The 20,035-nt window shown below is 45.9% G+C and overlaps 2 protein-coding genes across 6 annotated transcripts in view; one reads left to right on the forward strand and one right to left on the reverse strand.

The window, feature by feature from the left end:
* Window positions 1-3,100, forward strand: part of LOC750059 (liver carboxylesterase 1) — a 29,360-nt gene extending 26,260 nt beyond the window's left edge. The window contains 3 exon segments of the mRNA XM_024349842.2: window positions 158-289; window positions 2,350-2,422; window positions 2,719-3,100. Coding sequence (XP_024205610.2) covers window positions 158-289; window positions 2,350-2,422; window positions 2,719-2,902 — 389 coding nt within the window. The 3' untranslated portion in view covers window positions 2,903-3,100.
* Window positions 3,101-11,794: 8,694 nt separating this feature from the next.
* The window catches only part of LOC750069 (liver carboxylesterase 1-like), a 29,620-nt gene continuing 21,379 nt past the window's right edge, over window positions 11,795-20,035 (reverse strand). For 3 of the 5 annotated variants that reach the window (XM_024349413.3, XM_024349412.3, NM_001302438.1), the window contains 5 exon segments: window positions 19,196-19,276; window positions 18,786-18,933; window positions 14,606-14,737; window positions 12,473-12,545; window positions 11,795-12,176 (listed from right to left, as the gene is read on the reverse strand). In XM_024349413.3, coding sequence (XP_024205181.2) covers window positions 11,993-12,176; window positions 12,473-12,545; window positions 14,606-14,737; window positions 18,786-18,933; window positions 19,196-19,276 — 618 coding nt within the window. In that variant the 3' untranslated portion in view covers window positions 11,795-11,992. 5 annotated transcript variants of the gene reach the window in all.

Below are 20,035 nucleotides of genomic sequence, written 5' to 3' on the forward strand. Positions count from 1 at the left end.
GACAGCTATGCAGCCCGGAGCACATCACTGAGCTTTCCTGAGACTCTGTTTCTCTACTGTGCTGACAGCCAGAGGTTTGCTGCAGAGCTGGAGACCTTGGTAGCCTCCAGGTGTGTGTCTGGCAACATGAACTGTGCATGAATCCTTGTCTTCTCAGATGCTGGAGCACCCACCTACATGTATGAGTTTCAGTACCGTCCAAGCTTCTCATCAGACATGAAACCCAAGACGGTGATAGGAGACCATGGGGATGAGCTCTTCTCCGTCTTTGGGGCCCCATTTTTAAAAGGTAATGCTCCTTCCTGTCTGTGAGCTAGGAGTTAGAGACTTGGGTTCCAGTCTTGGTGTGGTGGCCTTCAGCAATTTTGTCCTCTCCTGGTCTTAGTTTCCTGATTCTGTATAACAGGGTTGAATGTCATTGGGTTGTCCGCCGGCTTCCTCCCACTCTTAACACATGTGAGGAGGGATGTGTATTCATGTGCCCTCTGCACAGACACTCAGAATCCTGCTGTGTGACATCAAGACAGGTGGTGGTGGGGGTCTCCTGCAGGATTCACTATGACAGGGTTGAATGTCACTGGGTTGTTCCCCGGCTTCCTCCCGCTCTAACACACCTGAGGGAGGATGTGTATCATGTACCCTCTGCCACAGACACTCAGAATCCTGGGCTGTGTCATCAACAAGATAGGCGGTGGGACACATGCGGGGCCCTGCTCTAGGCTGAGAAGCCACCAATCAATTTCCCTCTCCCAGGAGCGCTGAGACAGTGAGTGAGGGTGAGGTTAGAATTGGTGTTAACCCTAAGTCAGGTCTAATGTGTGCCTGTTTGTCTTTCTGTCTGTCTCTAACAAAAACTCATAAACCTTTACATTTAGTACATTTAATAATTGTTGATTTAGAATTCACAGGATGTATGAATTTGGAACAGGAGAAGAGAATATTTTTTATATGGTTTATAGTCAGCAAGGTGGCCATCCCACAGGCTGGGAAGGTGCCTCCGGCCAAGCCCAGAAACGGGCTCATTGGAGGAGGGGTTGGGTAGGAGCTTTATGTGAACGGATTGGCTAAACATACATGTTCAACAGGTTACAGGGGGAGCAATGGATATTCATGAAGACAGTCCTGACACATGTGTATTAAACAAACATGTATGTAACATGGCCCATGTTCACCTGGTGGTGGAGACCTAATATTTAAATGTATTACAATTAGGGCCTGTAAGTCCAAAGGTCTTCTCAGGACACGAAGCTCAGCAAGTGAGGAGCTTCTGTACACCGGCCAGGTCCAGTCTATGGCTGGTGATGTTCTTATCTGGAGAAAGTTCCTGAAATCAGTCTCTTATGCAATCAAAGCCGTAGTTAAGTCTGGCAAGTCAGGGTTCTGTTTGTCTGCGTATCCCAGCTGCAGCCGTTGTTATTGTTTTCATTTTGCTTAACTCCAGGCCAGTGCTGGTTTAGCTGCTAGAGAAAGAGAAGCACCTCGTGGCAGTGAGAACAAAGTGGATTCTTTAAGGGTAGAGATGCAGGCCTGAACCCTTGCCCGACGTGGCCTTAGGTCTCGTTTTTAATTTGGTGTCTTGTTGCCACAAAGAGTGTGTTCTGTCAGAATGATGACCTTTATTTTATTGCTGATGCTGGTCCGGTGGTGTCTAAATCACAAAAGGGAGGGAGTATTATGAGGCGTGTCTGACCTCCTGTCCGTTCTCAGGCAGGAACAGAGTTGAAGGTTTTTCGAGGCTCCCCTTAGCCCAGAGAGGGTCTGTTCAGTCAGTTGGGGGTGTCAGGATTTTATTTTTAGTTTACATTATACAATAGTTTAAAAAATCCTTTCACAGTGTCTTCTAAGTCTTAACTCTCAGCAGTTACAGATCAGATGGGACTCACCCCATGGCTGCTCAGAACGCACCAGCGCCTCTGGGCATCTCACTGTGCATGCTTAGGTGCCTTGCGGCTCTGTTGTTTTTCAGAATGTGAATTGTGGGTGTGTGCTGGGGAGGGAGAAAAGACCCAAGAGAGAGCAACCCTGGAAAGTGGGGTTGCTGTAGAGGAAACCCTGGGGTGGGGCATTTCCTGTGACCCTGAGCGGGGAGGAGGCAGGCGAGGGTCACAGGAGACAAAGGCAGCCAGCCAATGGAATGATGCATGCCCATTGCTGAGCCCTAGGTCAGATATGCTGAAAGGTAAAGTACACACAAATCCACCACGATCTTCTAAAAGTGCAGACCTCAGCTCAGTGGGTGTGGGGCATGCGCCAAGACTATGTTTCCAGCAGACTCGCATGTGATGTTGACGCTGCAGGTTCACGGACCACACTTCGAGTAACAAAGGCTTTTTTTCTTCTTCCCCACAGAGGGTGCCTCAGAAGAGGAGATCAGACTTAGCAAGATGGTGATGAAATTCTGGGCCAACTTTGCTCGCAATGGGTGAGGCTGGTGGCAAAGACAGAGCACGGCTGGTGAGGGTGGGGGGCGGGCCATGCCTATTGGGAAGGGGCAGCTTCTAAGGTTCTAGTGATCAAACTTCTGACCCTGTGACCATAGCACTCTGATAATGAGAGCTCTCTGCAAACGGAGAGGCCGCCCCTGGAGATAGTGAGCTCTCCATCTCTGGAGGTATACAAGCCTCTTGACAGAGATAACTTGGGCATCCTCGCACATCTCTGAAGATTGTTGGGAACACACAGCAGCTTTGGGGCAATTCTAATTGATTCTGTTTCCAGAAACCCCAATGGGGAAGGGCTGCCCCACTGGCCAGAGTACAACCAGAAGGAAGGGTATCTGCAGATTGGTGCCAACACCCAGGCGGCCCAGAAGCTGAAGGACAAAGAAGTAGCTTTCTGGACCAACCTCTTTGCCAAGAAGGCAGTGGAGAAGCCACCCCAGACAGAACACATAGAGCTGTGAATGAAGATCCAGCCGGCCTTGGGAGCCTGGAGGAGCAAAGACTGGGGTCTTTTGCGAAAGGGATTGCAGGTTCAGAAGGCATCTTACCATGGCTGGGGAATTGTCTGGTGGTGGGGAGCAGGGGACAGAGGCCATGAAGGAGCAAGTTTTGTATTTGTGACCTCAGCTTTGGGAATAAAGGATCTTTTGAAGGCCAAATTGGTGCTTGTGTCTTGTACTGGAGATTAATACTTTGTCCTCAGAGACAGAACGATGATGAAAGAGGCAATGTGAGAAGGAAGGTGGCTTTGCTGGGGATGGCCTGGTCTCAGGATGAGCAGAGTCCAGAGGGCTGGGTCATGGACGGTGCTCAGGGGAGCTCTGGGCCTGATGCACCTTTCTGGGTCCCCAACAATTTCCAACAATACGAGTTGGGATGGCCAGAGTGCAGGATCCCTACCCTCTATTTGGAGTTGCCCATGGAAATGGAAGTGGCCCAGGCTGAGAATGAGTCTGGATCAGGGAAGAGGGAGACGTGCTGAGGTGATCCCGTGGCACTGTTGCATGGCACTTACTGACCGTTGCACAGGCCTGCAACACCTTTCTGAGTACGTACACTAGCCTCCCATACCCCTCCATGAGGTTGTCTCTTCCAACAACTGGTCGAAACTCCTTCTGTAGCCTGGACCACTTCTGGTGTGGGCAGTGACCACCTTGGAGGTGGTCCATTCTTCTCCAGAGGGTCATCCTAAACTGTGTCTTTCAGAATCCCATGGGTGATTTCTGGATTCTGTTAGTATGTAGAAAGCTCTAAAGCATGTCATTCCCGCCTTATCAGCAAGAGGAAGCCGGATTGTCCTCAAAATCATAACTTTTCCTGCACCAAAGAGCTGAAGTTGCAAGGCACATGGTTCCCTCGAAATCGAAGGGAAGACAAGCACCTGGGGGAGTGGTGGGATGTGAACACTGGCTTACTTCTCACCTGCAGGCAGGAGACGGCGTGACCATAATGAGCAGAAATACTCTATGAATTTTATTCAGTGCTGAAGGCCAAGGGTGGGCCACTGTGAGAGTATAAAACCTCTGGGAACCATGGACCCATGGGGAGTTGACTCCCATCACAGACTCTACTCCATGGGTATTTATCAGGGCCCATGAGAAAGATTGGGGTAGACAGTGAGACTGGAGAAAGTCTGCCTTCAGGAATGCAGGCATGAGCCCTGCTGACACCCTTCACCCCTGAAGAACAAAATCCTTCAATCATTGCGGAATGGCCAGGAAATCTTGTCCTCCTCAAGGTACTGGTAGAGACATATTGAGGTTGAAGATAAGGAACCTTTTAAAACTCTATACCCCTTGGAGAGGGACAGGGAGTCATCTTGGGCCCAGATTGTCGGTCTTTTACTGCTGGGGATGGTCAGTATCTCTGACAAACCTCCATCTCCAACAGCAAGAAATGAAGGTCCTGCCTAAGGTTGAGGCTGGACCACGACAAGAGCAGGCACTCCTGGCTGCTACCATGGAGTTAGCAAGTCCCAGGTAACAGAAATCTGCTGCTGGGAGAGAGAGCAAAGCATGCAGATCAACCCTCTTGTAAAAGCAGGTGCACAGGACAGGCCTAAAGCTGAGAGTGGAACAAGACATTAGGAAAATCGTTCAGAAAACCGGCCTTTACACAAGCACACCAGAACCAGCACAAGGTAGCACTGGAAGCATTTGAAGCAGATGGTGCATTGATGATAGCCATAGCAACAACAAAACTATTCCCCGATCACCACACTCGAAATACACACACACACACACACACACACACACACACACACACACACGCATGTACACACAAAATCAGTCTAGCAGCAGAAGAAAAGATATGTCCATTTCCTGTCACGGATATTACTTACTTCAGTTTCAACTCACTTACCCATGATGTCAAGTATTGAATTCAAAATTGCAAACCTTATAAAGGAAGCAACACCTATGAACAAGAGACAAAGCAGTTGGGCACAGTGGTGCATGCCTGTAGTCCCAGCTACTTAGGAGGCTGATGCAGGAGGATTGCTTGAACCTGTGAGTTCAAGGCTGTAGTGCACTGTAATTGCACCTATGAATAACCACCTGCACTCTAGTCACGGTATTATGGTGAAATAGCATCACTTAGAGTGAGAGAGAGAGAGAGACAGACAGACAGACAAATCAATCAACAGAACCAGATTCAGAGATAACCTAGGTGTTAGACTAACAGACTGAGAATTTAAAATAACTATATGGAATACTTCCATGAACAGATGGCTAGTTTCAGCAGAGAGGTAGAAACTATGAGAAAGAAGCAAATAGAAATGTTAGAAATGAAAAAAAAGTAGTAACAGAAATTAGAAATGCCTCTAATGGATTCATCAGTAGATCTGACACAGCTGACGAATGAATGAGTGTAGCAGAAGACAGGCCAATATAAATTACCCAACTTAAAATGAAGAAAATCAGTGAAAAAAAAACAAAACAGGGAATCAAAGAACTGTCAGATAATATCTAATGGTCCAACATATGCATAACTGGAATCCCAGAAAGAGAAGACAAAGCAGGCAGAAGAAAATATTTGAAGAGATAATGGCTGAGAATTTTCCAAAAGTAATGAAAAACATCAAGGCATAGGTCCAAGAGCCTGGAAAACCCCAAGCAGGATTCAACAACAACAGCAACAACAGCAACAACAACATACACATTTAGACACACACTGAGAAAATATTGAAGGCAGCCAGAGGAAAAAGACATTGCATACAAAGAAAGGGATTAGAGCAGATTTTTCATTGGAAACTATGCAAGCCAAAAAATAATGGAGTGACACCTTTAAAGTATTCAAACGAAAAAAATCTTTGCAGAATTCTATATCCAGCAAAAACACTGTTCAAAAAATACAGGGAAAAATGTTTTCAGATGAACAATAGAGAGAATTTATAATTACATACTTGTGCTACCAAAAATGTAAAAGGAAATTCTCTACGCAGAAGGTATATGATACAGGATAAAGACTTTGATATTTATCAAAGAAGTGAAGCTCTACATATAGCTTTAAAATAAAGGTAATGTAGGCTATTTTTCCTATATTTAATTACTGTTTAAAACAAAAATAGCACCAATGAACTGTGGATTTAGAGCATACGTAAGAATAAAATATACAACAAAAATAATATGAAAGATGAGAGACAGGTATTTGAAGCACACTTTTGTAAGATTCTTACACTCTGTGTAATTGGTATTGTCTGAAGGTATAAGGTGATTAATGTATATTGTATGTATATTGTATACCCAGGAAAACCAATAAATAATTTTAAAAGGAGACATGAATAATAACACAATAGAGGAGATAACATGAAATCATAAATACTCGCTACACGAGCAAGCAGACAGAAGAAGAAGAGCAAAGACACAGGAACAAATGAAAAAGTACTGCAGAAGTGACAGATTTTAATCCAACCGTATCAATAATTATACTACACAAAAATGATGTAAACACACCAATTAAAAATGATTTTCAGATTGGATTAAAGAAAACACAAAACGCAACCTAATGCTGCGTCGTAGTTAGTCCAAATTCACGTTTCAGTGTTTGACTCCTGGTGGCTTTTAAGCCTCAGCCTTCCCTTGTCCCCTCTTGCTGACACCTGGAAAGCTGATAAGAAAGCCTGGGTGCTTCCTCCTTTGTTGCTGGAGGAAAATTCAAAGCTTACCGTGAGAAAGCTGACCACGGCCCCAGTGCGGAATCCTCATACCACACCTGGTCGTCCTGTCCAAGACAGCGTCCCAGAGCTCCTTGAGCCTCAGCGGGGGGAAGAAACAGCATATTTTTTCCTTCTGGTCCAGAGAGAGGGGAGACGCTACAGAGCAGGGGTCGGTAAGCTGCAGCCCACAGGCCAAACCTGTCAGACCGTGGGATCCTTGGGTCAGGACCAAGGTCAAACTCGTTTTGGGGCTCCCCAAGAAGTGCTGGGCAATGCAACCTGGTGGATGGACTGAGAGCTGCCCAGCAGATGGATCTGTACCCAGGGAGGTGCACATTGGCCTTTGGTGAACAGTCCATGGTACCCTTGAACTCTATAATAATAGCAGTAATAGGCCGGGCGCGGTGACTCGCACCTGTAATCCCAGCACTTTGGGAGGCCGAGGTGGGCGGATCACCTGAGGTTAGGAGTTCGAGACCAGCCTGGCCAACACGGTGAAATCCCATGTCTACAAAAAATACAAAAATTAGCTGGACGTGGTGGCGGGTGCCTGTAATCCCAGCTAGTCGGGAGGCTGAGGCAGGAGAATCGCTTGAACCCGGGAGGTGGAGGTGGCAGTGAGCCAAGATCTTGCTACTGCACTCCAGCCTGGGCAACAAGAGTGAAACCCCGTCACAAAAGAAAGAAGAAAGAAAGAAGGAAGGAAGGAAAGAAAGAAAGAAAGAAAGAGAGAGAAAGCCCAGTTTTCTTGGGCCTCATGGTGATGTTCACGTGGTTGATACCAAGTGAACTGCTCATAGAGTTTCTGTGAAGACTCTCTGAGTTAATATGAAGAATATTTTATAATTAAACACATAATAACTATGCAGTGAGTTTTACTTATTTCTATTACTGCTATTATTCTTTCTTCCTTCCTTCCTTCCCTCCTTCTTTCTTTCTTTCTTTCCTTCCTTCCTTCCTTCTTTCCTTCTTTCTTTCTTTCTTTTTCTTTTTCTTCTTTCCTTCTTTCTTTCTTCTTTCTTTTGTGACGGGGTTTCACTCTTGTTGCCCAGGCTGGAGTGCAGTAGCAAGATCTTGGCTCACTGCCACCTCCACCTCCCGGGTTCAAGCGATTCTCCTGCCTCAGCCTCCCGACTAGCTGGGATTACAGGCACCCGCCACCACGTCCAGCTAATTTTTGTATTTTTTGTAGACATGGGATTTCACCGTGTTGGCCAGGCTGGTCTCGAACTCCTAACCTCAGGTGATCCGCCCACCTCGGCCTCCCAAAGTGCTGGGATTACAGGTGCGAGTCACCGCGCCCGGCCTATTACTGCTATTATTATAGAGTTCAAGGGTACCATGGACTGTTCACCAAAGGCCAATGTGCACCTCCCTGGGTACAGATCCATCTGCTGGGCAGCTCTCAGTCCATCCACCAGGTTGCATTGCCCAGCACTTCTTGGGGAGCCCCAAAACGAGTTTGACCTTGGTCCTGACCCAAGGATCCCACGGTCTGACAGGTTTGGCCTGTGGGCTGCAGCTTACCGACCCCTGCTCTGTAGCGTCTCCCCTCTCTCTGGACCAGAAGGAAAAAATATGCTGTTTCTTCCCCCCGCTGAGGCTCAAGGAGCTCTGGGACGCTGTCTTGGACAGGACGACCAGGTGTGGTATGAGGATTCCGCACTGGGGCCGTGGTCAGCTTTCTCACGGTAAGCTTTGAATTTTCCTCCAGCAACAAAGGAGGAAGCACCCAGGCTTTCTTATCAGCTTTCCAGGTGTCAGCAAGAGGGGACAAGGGAAGGCTGAGGCTTAAAAGCCACCAGGAGTCAAACACTGAAACGTGAATTTGGACTAACTACGACGCAGCATTAGGTTGCGTTTTGTGTTTTCTTTAATCCAATCTGAAAATCATTTTTAATTGGTGTGTTTACATCATTTTTGTGTAGTATAATTATTGATACGGTTGGATTAAAATCTGTCACTTCTGCAGTACTTTTTCATTTGTTCCTGTGTCTTTGCTCTTCTTCTTCTGTCTGCTTGCTCGTGTAGCGAGTATTTATGATTTCATGTTATCTCCTCTATTGTGTTATTATTCATGTCTCCTTTTAAAATTATTTATTGGTTTTCCTGGGTATACAATATACATACAATATACATTAATCACCTTATACCTTCAGACAATACCAATTACACAGAGTGTAAGAATCTTACAAAAGTGTGCTTCAAATACCTGTCTCTCATCTTTCATATTATTTTTGTTGTATATTTTATTCTTACGTATGCTCTAAATCCACAGTTCATTGGTGCTATTTTTGTTTTAAACAGTAATTAAATATAGGAAAAATAGCCTACATTACCTTTATTTTAAAGCTATATGTAGAGCTTCACTTCTTTGATAAATATCAAAGTCTTTATCCTGTATCATATACCTTCTGCGTAGAGAATTTCCTTTTACATTTTTGGTAGCACAAGTATGTAATTATAAATTCTCTCTATTGTTCATCTGAAAACATTTTTCCCTGTATTTTTTGAACAGTGTTTTTGCTGGATATAGAATTCTGCAAAGATTTTTTTCGTTTGAATACTTTAAAGGTGTCACTCCATTATTTTTTGGCTTGCATAGTTTCCAATGAAAAATCTGCTCTAATCCCTTTCTTTGTATGCAATGTCTTTTTCCTCTGGCTGCCTTCAATATTTTCTCAGTGTGTGTCTAAATGTGTATGTTGTTGTTGCTGTTGTTGCTGTTGTTGTTGAATCCTGCTTGGGGTTTTCCAGGCTCTTGGACCTATGCCTTGATGTTTTTCATTACTTTTGGAAAATTCTCAGCCATTATCTCTTCAAATATTTTCTTCTGCCTGCTTTGTCTTCTCTTTCTGGGATTCCAGTTATGCATATGTTGGACCATTAGATATTATCTGACAGTTCTTTGATTCCCTGTTTTGTTTTTTTTTCACTGATTTTCTTCATTTTAAGTTGGGTAATTTATATTGGCCTGTCTTCTGCTACACTCATTCATTCGTCAGCTGTGTCAGATCTACTGATGAATCCATTAGAGGCATTTCTAATTTCTGTTACTACTTTTTTTTCATTTCTAACATTTCTATTTGCTTCTTTCTCATAGTTTCTACCTCTCTGCTGAAACTAGCCATCTGTTCATGGAAGTATTCCATATAGTTATTTTAAATTCTCAGTCTGTTAGTCTAACACCTAGGTTATCTCTGAATCTGGTTCTGTTGATTGATTTGTCTGTCTGTCTGTCTCTCTCTCTCTCTCACTCTAAGTGATGCTATTTCACCATAATACCGTGACTAGAGTGCAGGTGGTTATTCATAGGTGCAATTACAGTGCACTACAGCCTTGAACTCACAGGTTCAAGCAATCCTCCTGCATCAGCCTCCTAAGTAGCTGGGACTACAGGCATGCACCACTGTGCCCAACTGCTTTGTCTCTTGTTCATAGGTGTTGCTTCCTTTATAAGGTTTGCAATTTTGAATTCAATACTTGACATCATGGGTAAGTGAGTTGAAACTGAAGTAAGTAATATCCGTGACAGGAAATGGACATATCTTTTCTTCTGCTGCTAGACTGATTTTGTGTGTACATGCGTGTGTGTGTGTGTGTGTGTGTGTGTGTGTGTGTGTGTGTGTATTTCGAGTGTGGTGATCGGGGAATAGTTTTGTTGTTGCTATGGCTATCATCAATGCACCATCTGCTTCAAATGCTTCCAGTGCTACCTTGTGCTGGTTCTGGTGTGCTTGTGTAAAGGCCGGTTTTCTGAACGATTTTCCTAATGTCTTGTTCCACTCTCAGCTTTAGGCCTGTCCTGTGCACCTGCTTTTACAAGAGGGTTGATCTGCATGCTTTGCTCTCTCTCCCAGCAGCAGATTTCTGTTACCTGGGACTTGCTAACTCCATGGTAGCAGCCAGGAGTGCCTGCTCTTGTCGTGGTCCAGCCTCAACCTTAGGCAGGACCTTCATTTCTTGCTGTTGGAGATGGAGGTTTGTCAGAGATACTGACCATCCCCAGCAGTAAAAGACCGACAATCTGGGCCCAAGATGACTCCCTGTCCCTCTCCAAGGGGTATAGAGTTTTAAAAGGTTCCTTATCTTCAACCTCAATATGTCTCTACCAGTACCTTGAGGAGGACAAGATTTCCTGGCCATTCCGCAATGATTGAAGGATTTTGTTCTTCAGGGGTGAAGGGTGTCAGCAGGGCTCATGCCTGCATTCCTGAAGGCAGACTTTCTCCAGTCTCACTGTCTACCCCAATCTTTCTCATGGGCCCTGATAAATACCCATGGAGTAGAGTCTGTGATGGGAGTCAACTCCCCATGGGTCCATGGTTCCCAGAGGTTTTATACTCTCACAGTGGCCCACCCTTGGCCTTCAGCACTGAATAAAATTCATAGAGTATTTCTGCTCATTATGGTCACGCCGTCTCCTGCCTGCAGGTGAGAAGTAAGCCAGTGTTCACATCCCACCACTCCCCCAGGTGCTTGTCTTCCCTTCGATTTCGAGGGAACCATGTGCCTTGCAACTTCAGCTCTTTGGTGCAGGAAAAGTTATGATTTTGAGGACAATCCGGCTTCCTCTTGCTGATAAGGCGGGAATGACATGCTTTAGAGCTTTCTACATACTAACAGAATCCAGAAATCACCCATGGGATTCTGAAAGACACAGTTTAGGATGACCCTCTGGAGAAGAATGGACCACCTCCAAGGTGGTCACTGCCCACACCAGAAGTGGTCCAGGCTACAGAAGGAGTTTCGACCAGTTGTTGGAAGAGACAACCTCATGGAGGGGTATGGGAGGCTAGTGTACGTACTCAGAAAGGTGTTGCAGGCCTGTGCAACGGTCAGTAAGTGCCATGCAACAGTGCCACGGGATCACCTCAGCACGTCTCCCTCTTCCCTGATCCAGACTCATTCTCAGCCTGGGCCACTTCCATTTCCATGGGCAACTCCAAATAGAGGGTAGGGATCCTGCACTCTGGCCATCCCAACTCGTATTGTTGGAAATTGTTGGGGACCCAGAAAGGTGCATCAGGCCCAGAGCTCCCCTGAGCACCGTCCATGACCCAGCCCTCTGGACTCTGCTCATCCTGAGACCAGGCCATCCCCAGCAAAGCCACCTTCCTTCTCACATTGCCTCTTTCATCATCGTTCTGTCTCTGAGGACAAAGTATTAATCTCCAGTACAAGACACAAGCACCAATTTGGCCTTCAAAAGATCCTTTATTCCCAAAGCTGAGGTCACAAATACAAAACTTGCTCCTTCATGGCCTCTGTCCCCTGCTCCCCACCACCAGACAATTCCCCAGCCATGGTAAGATGCCTTCTGAACCTGCAATCCCTTTCGCAAAAGACCCCAGTCTTTGCTCCTCCAGGCTCCCAAGGCCGGCTGGATCTTCATTCACAGCTCTATGTGTTCTGTCTGGGGTGGCTTCTCCACTGCCTTCTTGGCAAAGAGGTTGGTCCAGAAAGCTACTTCTTTGTCCTTCAGCTTCTGGGCCGCCTGGGTGTTGGCACCAATCTGCAGATACCCTTCCTTCTGGTTGTACTCTGGCCAGTGGGGCAGCCCTTCCCCATTGGGGTTTCTGGAAACAGAATCAATTAGAATTGCCCCAAAGCTGCTGTGTGTTCCCAACAATCTTCAGAGATGTGCGAGGATGCCCAAGTTATCTCTGTCAAGAGGCTTGTATACCTCCAGAGATGGAGAGCTCACTATCTCCAGGGGCGGCCTCTCCGTTTGCAGAGAGCTCTCATTATCAGAGTGCTATGGTCACAGGGTCAGAAGTTTGATCACTAGAACCTTAGAAGCTGCCCCTTCCCAATAGGCATGGCCCGCCCCCCACCCTCACCAGCCGTGCTCTGTCTTTGCCACCAGCCTCACCCATTGCGAGCAAAGTTGGCCCAGAATTTCATCACCATCTTGCTAAGTCTGATCTCCTCTTCTGAGGCACCCTCTGTGGGGAAGAAGAAAAAAAGCCTTTGTTACTCGAAGTGTGGTCCGTGAACCTGCAGCGTCAACATCACATGCGAGTCTGCTGGAAACATAGTCTTGGCGCATGCCCCACACCCACTGAGCTGAGGTCTGCACTTTTAGAAGATCGTGGTGGATTTGTGTGTACTTTACCTTTCAGCATATCTGACCTAGGGCTCAGCAATGGGCATGCATCATTCCATTGGCTGGCTGCCTTTGTCTCCTGTGACCCTCGCCTGCCTCCTCCCCGCTCAGGGTCACAGGAAATGCCCCACCCCAGGGTTTCCTCTACAGCAACCCCACTTTCCAGGGTTGCTCTCTCTTGGGTCTTTTCTCCCTCCCCAGCACACACCCACAATTCACATTCTGAAAAACAACAGAGCCGCAAGGCACCTAAGCATGCACAGTGAGATGCCCAGAGGCGCTGGTGCGTTCTGAGCAGCCATGGGGTGAGTCCCATCTGATCTGTAACTGCTGAGAGTTAAGACTTAGAAGACACTGTGAAAGGATTTTTTAAACTATTGTATAATGTAAACTAAAAATAAAATCCTGACACCCCCAACTGACTGAACAGACCCTCTCTGGGCTAAGGGGAGCCTCGAAAAACCTTCAACTCTGTTCCTGCCTGAGAACGGACAGGAGGTCAGACACGCCTCATAATACTCCCTCCCTTTTGTGATTTAGACACCACCGGACCAGCATCAGCAATAAAATAAAGGTCATCATTCTGACAGAACACACTCTTTGTGGCAACAAGACACCAAATTAAAAACGAGACCTAAGGCCACGTCGGGCAAGGGTTCAGGCCTGCATCTCTACCCTTAAAGAATCCACTTTGTTCTCACTGCCACGAGGTGCTTCTCTTTCTCTAGCAGCTAAACCAGCACTGGCCTGGAGTTAAGCAAAATGAAAACAATAACAACGGCTGCAGCTGGGATACGCAGACAAACAGAACCCTGACTTGCCAGACTTAACTACGGCTTTGATTGCATAAGAGACTGATTTCAGGAACTTTCTCCAGATAAGAACATCACCAGCCATAGACTGGACCTGGCCGGTGTACAGAAGCTCCTCACTTGCTGAGCTTCGTGTCCTGAGAAGACCTTTGGACTTACAGGCCCTAATTGTAATACATTTAAATATTAGGTCTCCACCACCAGGTGAACATGGGCCATGTTACATACATGTTTGTTTAATACACATGTGTCAGGACTGTCTTCATGAATATCCATTGCTCCCCCTGTAACCTGTTGAACATGTATGTTTAGCCAATCCGTTCACATAAAGCTCCTACCCAACCCCTCCTCCAATGAGCCCGTTTCTGGGCTTGGCCGGAGGCACCTTCCCAGCCTGTGGGATGGCCACCTTGCTGACTATAAACCATATAAAAAATATTCTCTTCTCCTGTTCCAAATTCATACATCCTGTGAATTCTAAATCAACAATTATTAAATGTACTAAATGTAAAGGTTTATGAGTTTTTGTTAGAGACAGACAGAAAGACAAACAGGCACACATTAGACCTGACTTAGGGTTAACACCAATTCTAACCTCACCCTCACTCACTGTCTCAGCGCTCCTGGGAGAGGGAAATTGATTGGTGGCTTCTCAGCCTAGAGCAGGGCCCCGCATGTGTCCCACCGCCTATCTTGTTGATGACACAGCCCAGGATTCTGAGTGTCTGTGGCAGAGGGTACATGATACACATCCTCCCTCAGGTGTGTTAGAGCGGGAGGAAGCCGGGGAACAACCCAGTGACATTCAACCCTGTCATAGTGAATCCTGCAGGAGACCCCCACCACCACCTGTCTTGATGTCACACAGCAGGATTCTGAGTGTCTGTGCAGAGGGCACATGAATACACATCCCTCCTCACATGTGTTAAGAGTGGGAGGAAGCCGGCGGACAACCCAATGACATTCAACCCTGTTATACAGAATCAGGAAACTAAGACCAGGAGAGGACAAAATTGCTGAAGGCCACCACACCAAGACTGGAACCCAAGTCTCTAACTCCTAGCTCACAGACAGGAAGGAGCATTACCTTTTAAAAATGGGGCCCCAAAGACGGAGAAGAGCTCATCCCCATGGTCTCCTATCACCGTCTTGGGTTTCATGTCTGATGAGAAGCTTGGACGGTACTGAAACTCATACATGTAGGTGGGTGCTCCAGCATCTGAGAAGACAAGGATTCATGCACAGTTCATGTTGCCAGACACACACCTGGAGGCTACCAAGGTCTCCAGCTCTGCAGCAAACCTCTGGCTGTCAGCACAGTAGAGAAACAGAGTCTCAGGAAAGCTCAGTGATGTGCTCCGGGCTGCATAGCTGTCTGAGGTGGAAGCGGAATTAGAGCCAAATATTTGTTCAATGAACAAATGTTTAATGAATGAATGTGGAAACCCTGGGTCAATTCATTTAAAACAGCTGCCGGTGCAGGGACCCTGACTCTGCCTCGTAAACCCCTTTGCCTGCTGGTGCATTCTCACACAAGACAATCTCTCTACATCTGGTTACACCGGATATAATTCATTGATAACAGACTCGCGTTCATTCACTTGGATGCCATCTCCACCATGACAGGTGTCTTCTGTTCTGCCTCGTTTTGAGCATTTCCAGTGTTTTTCTCACCCATCCTGAGAAGACTGAAGCAAATCCAAGTTGCTTGTCTGAACATGAGGCTATTTAAATACAAACATATGCAGAGAGGGAACAATCTGCCTCTTGTGTCTCAGGAACCTGCGGCACTCACTGCTTTATAGCTCACTGTCCCCATGTGTCTTGCTGCCTGCCTGGCCTGGGAGTGTTAGGGTGTTAAGGCAGTAAAGCCCTGGCAGAGAAAAGAAGGCGCTGAGCAAGGGTGACCTTGCCTCTCCCCTGCCCTCTCTCCTTCGGCTCTGCCCTCCTCTCCCACCAACAAAGCTCTCCTGTCCCAGCCCCAAGAAGATGCCAGTTTCCCAATGATTGGCTCATTGGAGCCACAGATCGCTGCCCCTTCAGGGCTACCTCGTGGGCCGCCTGGCCCTGTGCCTCAGCACTTTGCACTGGTCATGATACCCACTGAGAAGTGACACTAAGACGGAAAGAGTCAGGGCAATGCCAGGCTGGTGGAGAAAATTTACAATGTCCTCCCCTTTGGGTACAGTAAGAAATTTGGAAAATAAAAACAATTAGGAATAATTAGAAGAAACAAAAATATGGAAACGCATAAAGCAAAACTAGATATCACTCATAATTCCACTACCTGAGGCAAGGGCCATGCATTTTTTGTATTTCCTTCTAAAATTTTTCCATATCCTATATAATTTAAAAATCAATTTTAACAATCAAATTTAAAGTATCACTCATAACTCTTCCACTCAGAGAATGCTTCTTTTTTATTTTAGCATATCTCTCTTTTATGTATTTAACTTGGGATGATATTATATATGGTATTTTTTAGTACACTGTAATCATTTCCCTTTTAAATTGTTTTGTAGAGACAGGGTCTCACTATGTTGCCCAGGCTGATCTTGAAATCCTAGGCTCTCATAATCCTCCCACCTCAGCCTCCCAAAATGCTGAGAGTGTTGGCAAGAGCCACCACCTCCAGCCATCATTTCTTAACATCATTAAAAATTCGTTCACAAAAGGATTTAACAATGGGAGCTCACGCATCCCTAACCTCATGCCCCACCCGCACATGTCATTTCAATGTGAGAATGAAGAATAATCTATTCACCTATCTTTGTCAGCCTCCTGCACTGCACCCTCGGCTCAGCAGGAAGCGCACCTGGGAAGATGCCATCCTTCTGTGGCTCTGTAATCCACCTGTTAAATGGCTGCTTCAAGGTCATACAAAACTTGCTAAAAGGAGGGTTTGACCTTGCCTTTGCCCCTCGAACATTTTCCAAAGAAACTCAGAGCCAACCATAGAAGAAACAGCTTTTGTGAATGATAGAACTTATTATAGGCAGCATGCTGCCCAAAACGTACTTTGTAAAACTCTTTGGCTAAAGCCATTGATATTTATACAATTCTTACAATCACAACACAAGTCTTCAGAGGAAAGTAGCGCACAGATTTGGGTAATGACAATTAGACATAATAAGAGAAGCAGAGACAATGAGAGGGCTAGTCATGGAGGACATGCAGATTAAAACAGGCTGATGTGCTTCTTGTTGGTGGGGAAGGCTTATGAAACTGGAAGTGTTATGCTAATTTTTAACCTTAGCATCCCAAATGAGAAAGAGAATTAAGAAATCCACATTCTTATGCAGTGGAATGCAATTTTACAATATTTGCCCAAAGTTCTAAAACATTTGCATTGTCCAACCTAGTTATTTACTTCTAAAAATAATCCTAAGAAAATTATTAGACATGTGTTTAGAGACTTATGAACATTAGGCTGAGCTCAATGTTATTGTAGCATCAGAATGTGAGTAGCCAGGCTAAACATCTAATAGGATATGAATATTAAAGTCTATTTAACACAGCCATTTCATGGAATAAGGAATGCTTTGATGAGTTTGTATCAACATTGAGAAAATCCTCACAACATAGTGTTCTATGAACAAAAGTAAAATATAAAATTGATTTTTAAAGTATATAGGACATGGAAAATCTTTAGACGAAAACACAAAAAATTTATAGCACTTGCCTCCAGGTAGTGGAAATATGAGTGATACATAGTTTCTTCTTTTTGTGCTTCCATATTTTTGAAAGTTTCTATAATTTAACATATTAATTTTATATTCAGAAATGTTATTTTATCAAAAAGAGTGAGACAACAATAAGTGAAAGTAGATAAAATCTGTGTAGTCCTGGCAAAAAAAAAAAAACCCTGAACTTAAAGTCATGGGAAACCAGATGATAAACATAAGTTCAGTATTGCTCAAACCATCAGAAAATGGAGATGGGAACTCTATATATAGATCAGACGCAGAGCATAGGGCAACGGCAAGTTTAAGAAAGAACAGATTCAACTCCAGTGGTCTTGGTTAAAGGTTTTTATCAGGACCCTGTGAAGAAATGAGGGTTATGAGCACCTGCCCCTTCCTGTGCAAAGGTGTGTCAGGGCACCTGCTAGTTAAGCGTTAGCTAGTTTTTATCATGCTTATGAAGTTCTAAATTTAAAAACCCTTCCAGCATGGTTAGAGAGAGGACATTTCCTAGCTTGCAGACTAGGCGAATGAGAGCTGGAAGAAAAAGAATCCTGTGAACCTCCTCTAGCTGGCACGCAGGAACAGACACTCCTCTCTAGGTGAGCACACACATCCCTAACGTCATGCCCCACCCACACAGCCTTGGGTCAGTGGTAGAAGGTCCTGTATAGACCCTGCCCTTGCCCTGTGCTTGCATGCTACTGCACGCACTGAGATGCATAAAAGCCAGCCTCAGACATTGCCATTCTACAGACCACCTCCCCCACACCCGCCCTGGCTCCTCTCTCTGGCCTTCTTGGTCCTGGACAATCCTCTGGATCCCATGCAGGGCTCCCACTTTTTATCCAGCTCCAATACTTAACAAACTTGTTTGCAGCCGGCTCAGACCTTAAAACCCTTCCACGACTCATCTTTCAATATTTGTCCTACAGCAGCCCTATGTCCCATGATAACTCCAGGCATGGAGCCCTTGCAGCAGATGCTGTCAGGATCTCACCTATATCCCCTCTTCCTGGGCATGCCAGCCTGACTTCCACCTCCAGCATCTGCAGCTCCCAGCCTGAGGCCTTTGTCTGGTCACAAGAGACTACTCTGCCCTTGTGTGCAGCAGGTCGAAGTCACAGGGAATAAACAACTCCTTGCAAGAGCCTTCAACCAATGACAAGTAGAAGCTGGTGAATAAATACCCGGCTCCCTTGCCACTCAGATGGGATGCCCCTGAGCCCTGTATTCTCGGTGTTTCCTTGAGTTTCCCCGCTCCAGTTGTCCACAGTGGATACTCCCTTGACAACGCATCTTGGATTGGATTCCATCTCTTTCCTCTCTCACTTCCCCACCTCCCTACTGCTGTTATCTGGGATCATTACCTTAAAAAAACCACTTGCCTCTGGATTTTTTTTTCTCACAGTCTTCTGCTGGCATAAACCAAAATAAGACAGCACCTCATCCCATGCCATATGGAATCAGCCTTTGAGGCCTGACCCTCAGCTGTTTCCATGTCTGTCTATGCTGGGAGGTAGGTGGGTCAGATACAGAAGCTCGTGGGGTTTGTGTCCCTCCCGTTCGACCTCTGGGACTCACCTCTGTGGTTCCGGGCCACAGTCACAGATGGGACACCGAACATCACATCTGCTATCAAGTGCAGGAACAGGTCTTTCTTTTTGACAGGGTCATCTGTTCCTCCTAAGTATTTCTCAGTGGCTTCTGGAATCAGTTCCTTAGCAATGAACTGAAATAGATCAAAAGGTGACCACCAGCCCCTGGTGAGCGATGCAGCTTCTCCAGCCCACCAGAAAGTCCTGCCTCAATGGTGAACCCCATAAGCCCTGTGCAACTCCCCGCTAGGGTGGAAAGTGAAGTGGGAAAGGTGGAAAGATGGGGGAAACCCTCAGGCCCCAGTCTTCAATCTGCCATTTAATTGCTCTATGATTTGGGCAAGTCCTTGTCCCTCTCTGGGTCTCAGCCAATTCCCATGATTCCTAGACTCTTACAACAAGGGGATAGGACTTCCACAGGAGTGACATGGCTGTCTTCTGGTCCAGTTTCTCTTCGGAGAGTGGATAGCTCATCAACTGCTAAAAAAAAAAAAAAAAAAAAGTTCAGCATTTATGAATCATTGGGAATTAATGATAAGAAACAAACTGACCAACCAACCAAACCAATGCAGTCTGAAAGTCCTCTAATTATGGGGGCTTTTAAGGGCATGGGTCTTTACTGAAATGGGTGAAATCAATGAATCAAATGGGCTTATATCCAGAAAGTCAAGCATTGCAAAGTTTACAAAAAAAAAAAAAACAAAAAACAAAATTTCAGAGAAGCTGTGGCAGTGTTTTGCAGTGTGTGTGTGTGCGCGTGTGTGTGTGTGTGTCTGTGGCTGGGATCCCTACAGTGGTCAGTGACATGGAGACGCAAGGTGTCTGCCAGGCCAGTGTGGAATAGAGGGCTCTGGGGAAGAGGATGTAGACCTCCCTAGTACCCCCACCTGTCACAGATGACACTGAAAGCCTTAGATCCTGTCTTCGTGGCTTTGGTCTTTGGTATAACCTCTGAAATCCTTCAGAGGGGCAAACTGCACATCTCTACTCACATAGCAACTCTTCCCAAACCTCTGCACTCAGGGACTCGACCAATCTCTAGCATTGCTTCTAGCAGCTTAAGGCTGTGTCCCTAGAATGACCCCAGTATCCTTAACATAACTGCCTGCGAAGGCTCAACCCTGCCAGGACAATTTACTCTGCTCCAGCCAAAACCTGGAGAGAAGCAGCCAGGTCCCCGAACCCAACTAGAGCAGTTACTTTAGAAGCCTGCAATGATAAACACTTTCTCTGCCC

The sequence above is a fragment of the Pan troglodytes genome, chromosome 18 (assembly GCF_028858775.2).
Source record: "Pan troglodytes isolate AG18354 chromosome 18, NHGRI_mPanTro3-v2.0_pri, whole genome shotgun sequence".
NCBI classification, from domain to species: domain Eukaryota; kingdom Metazoa; phylum Chordata; class Mammalia; order Primates; family Hominidae; genus Pan; species Pan troglodytes.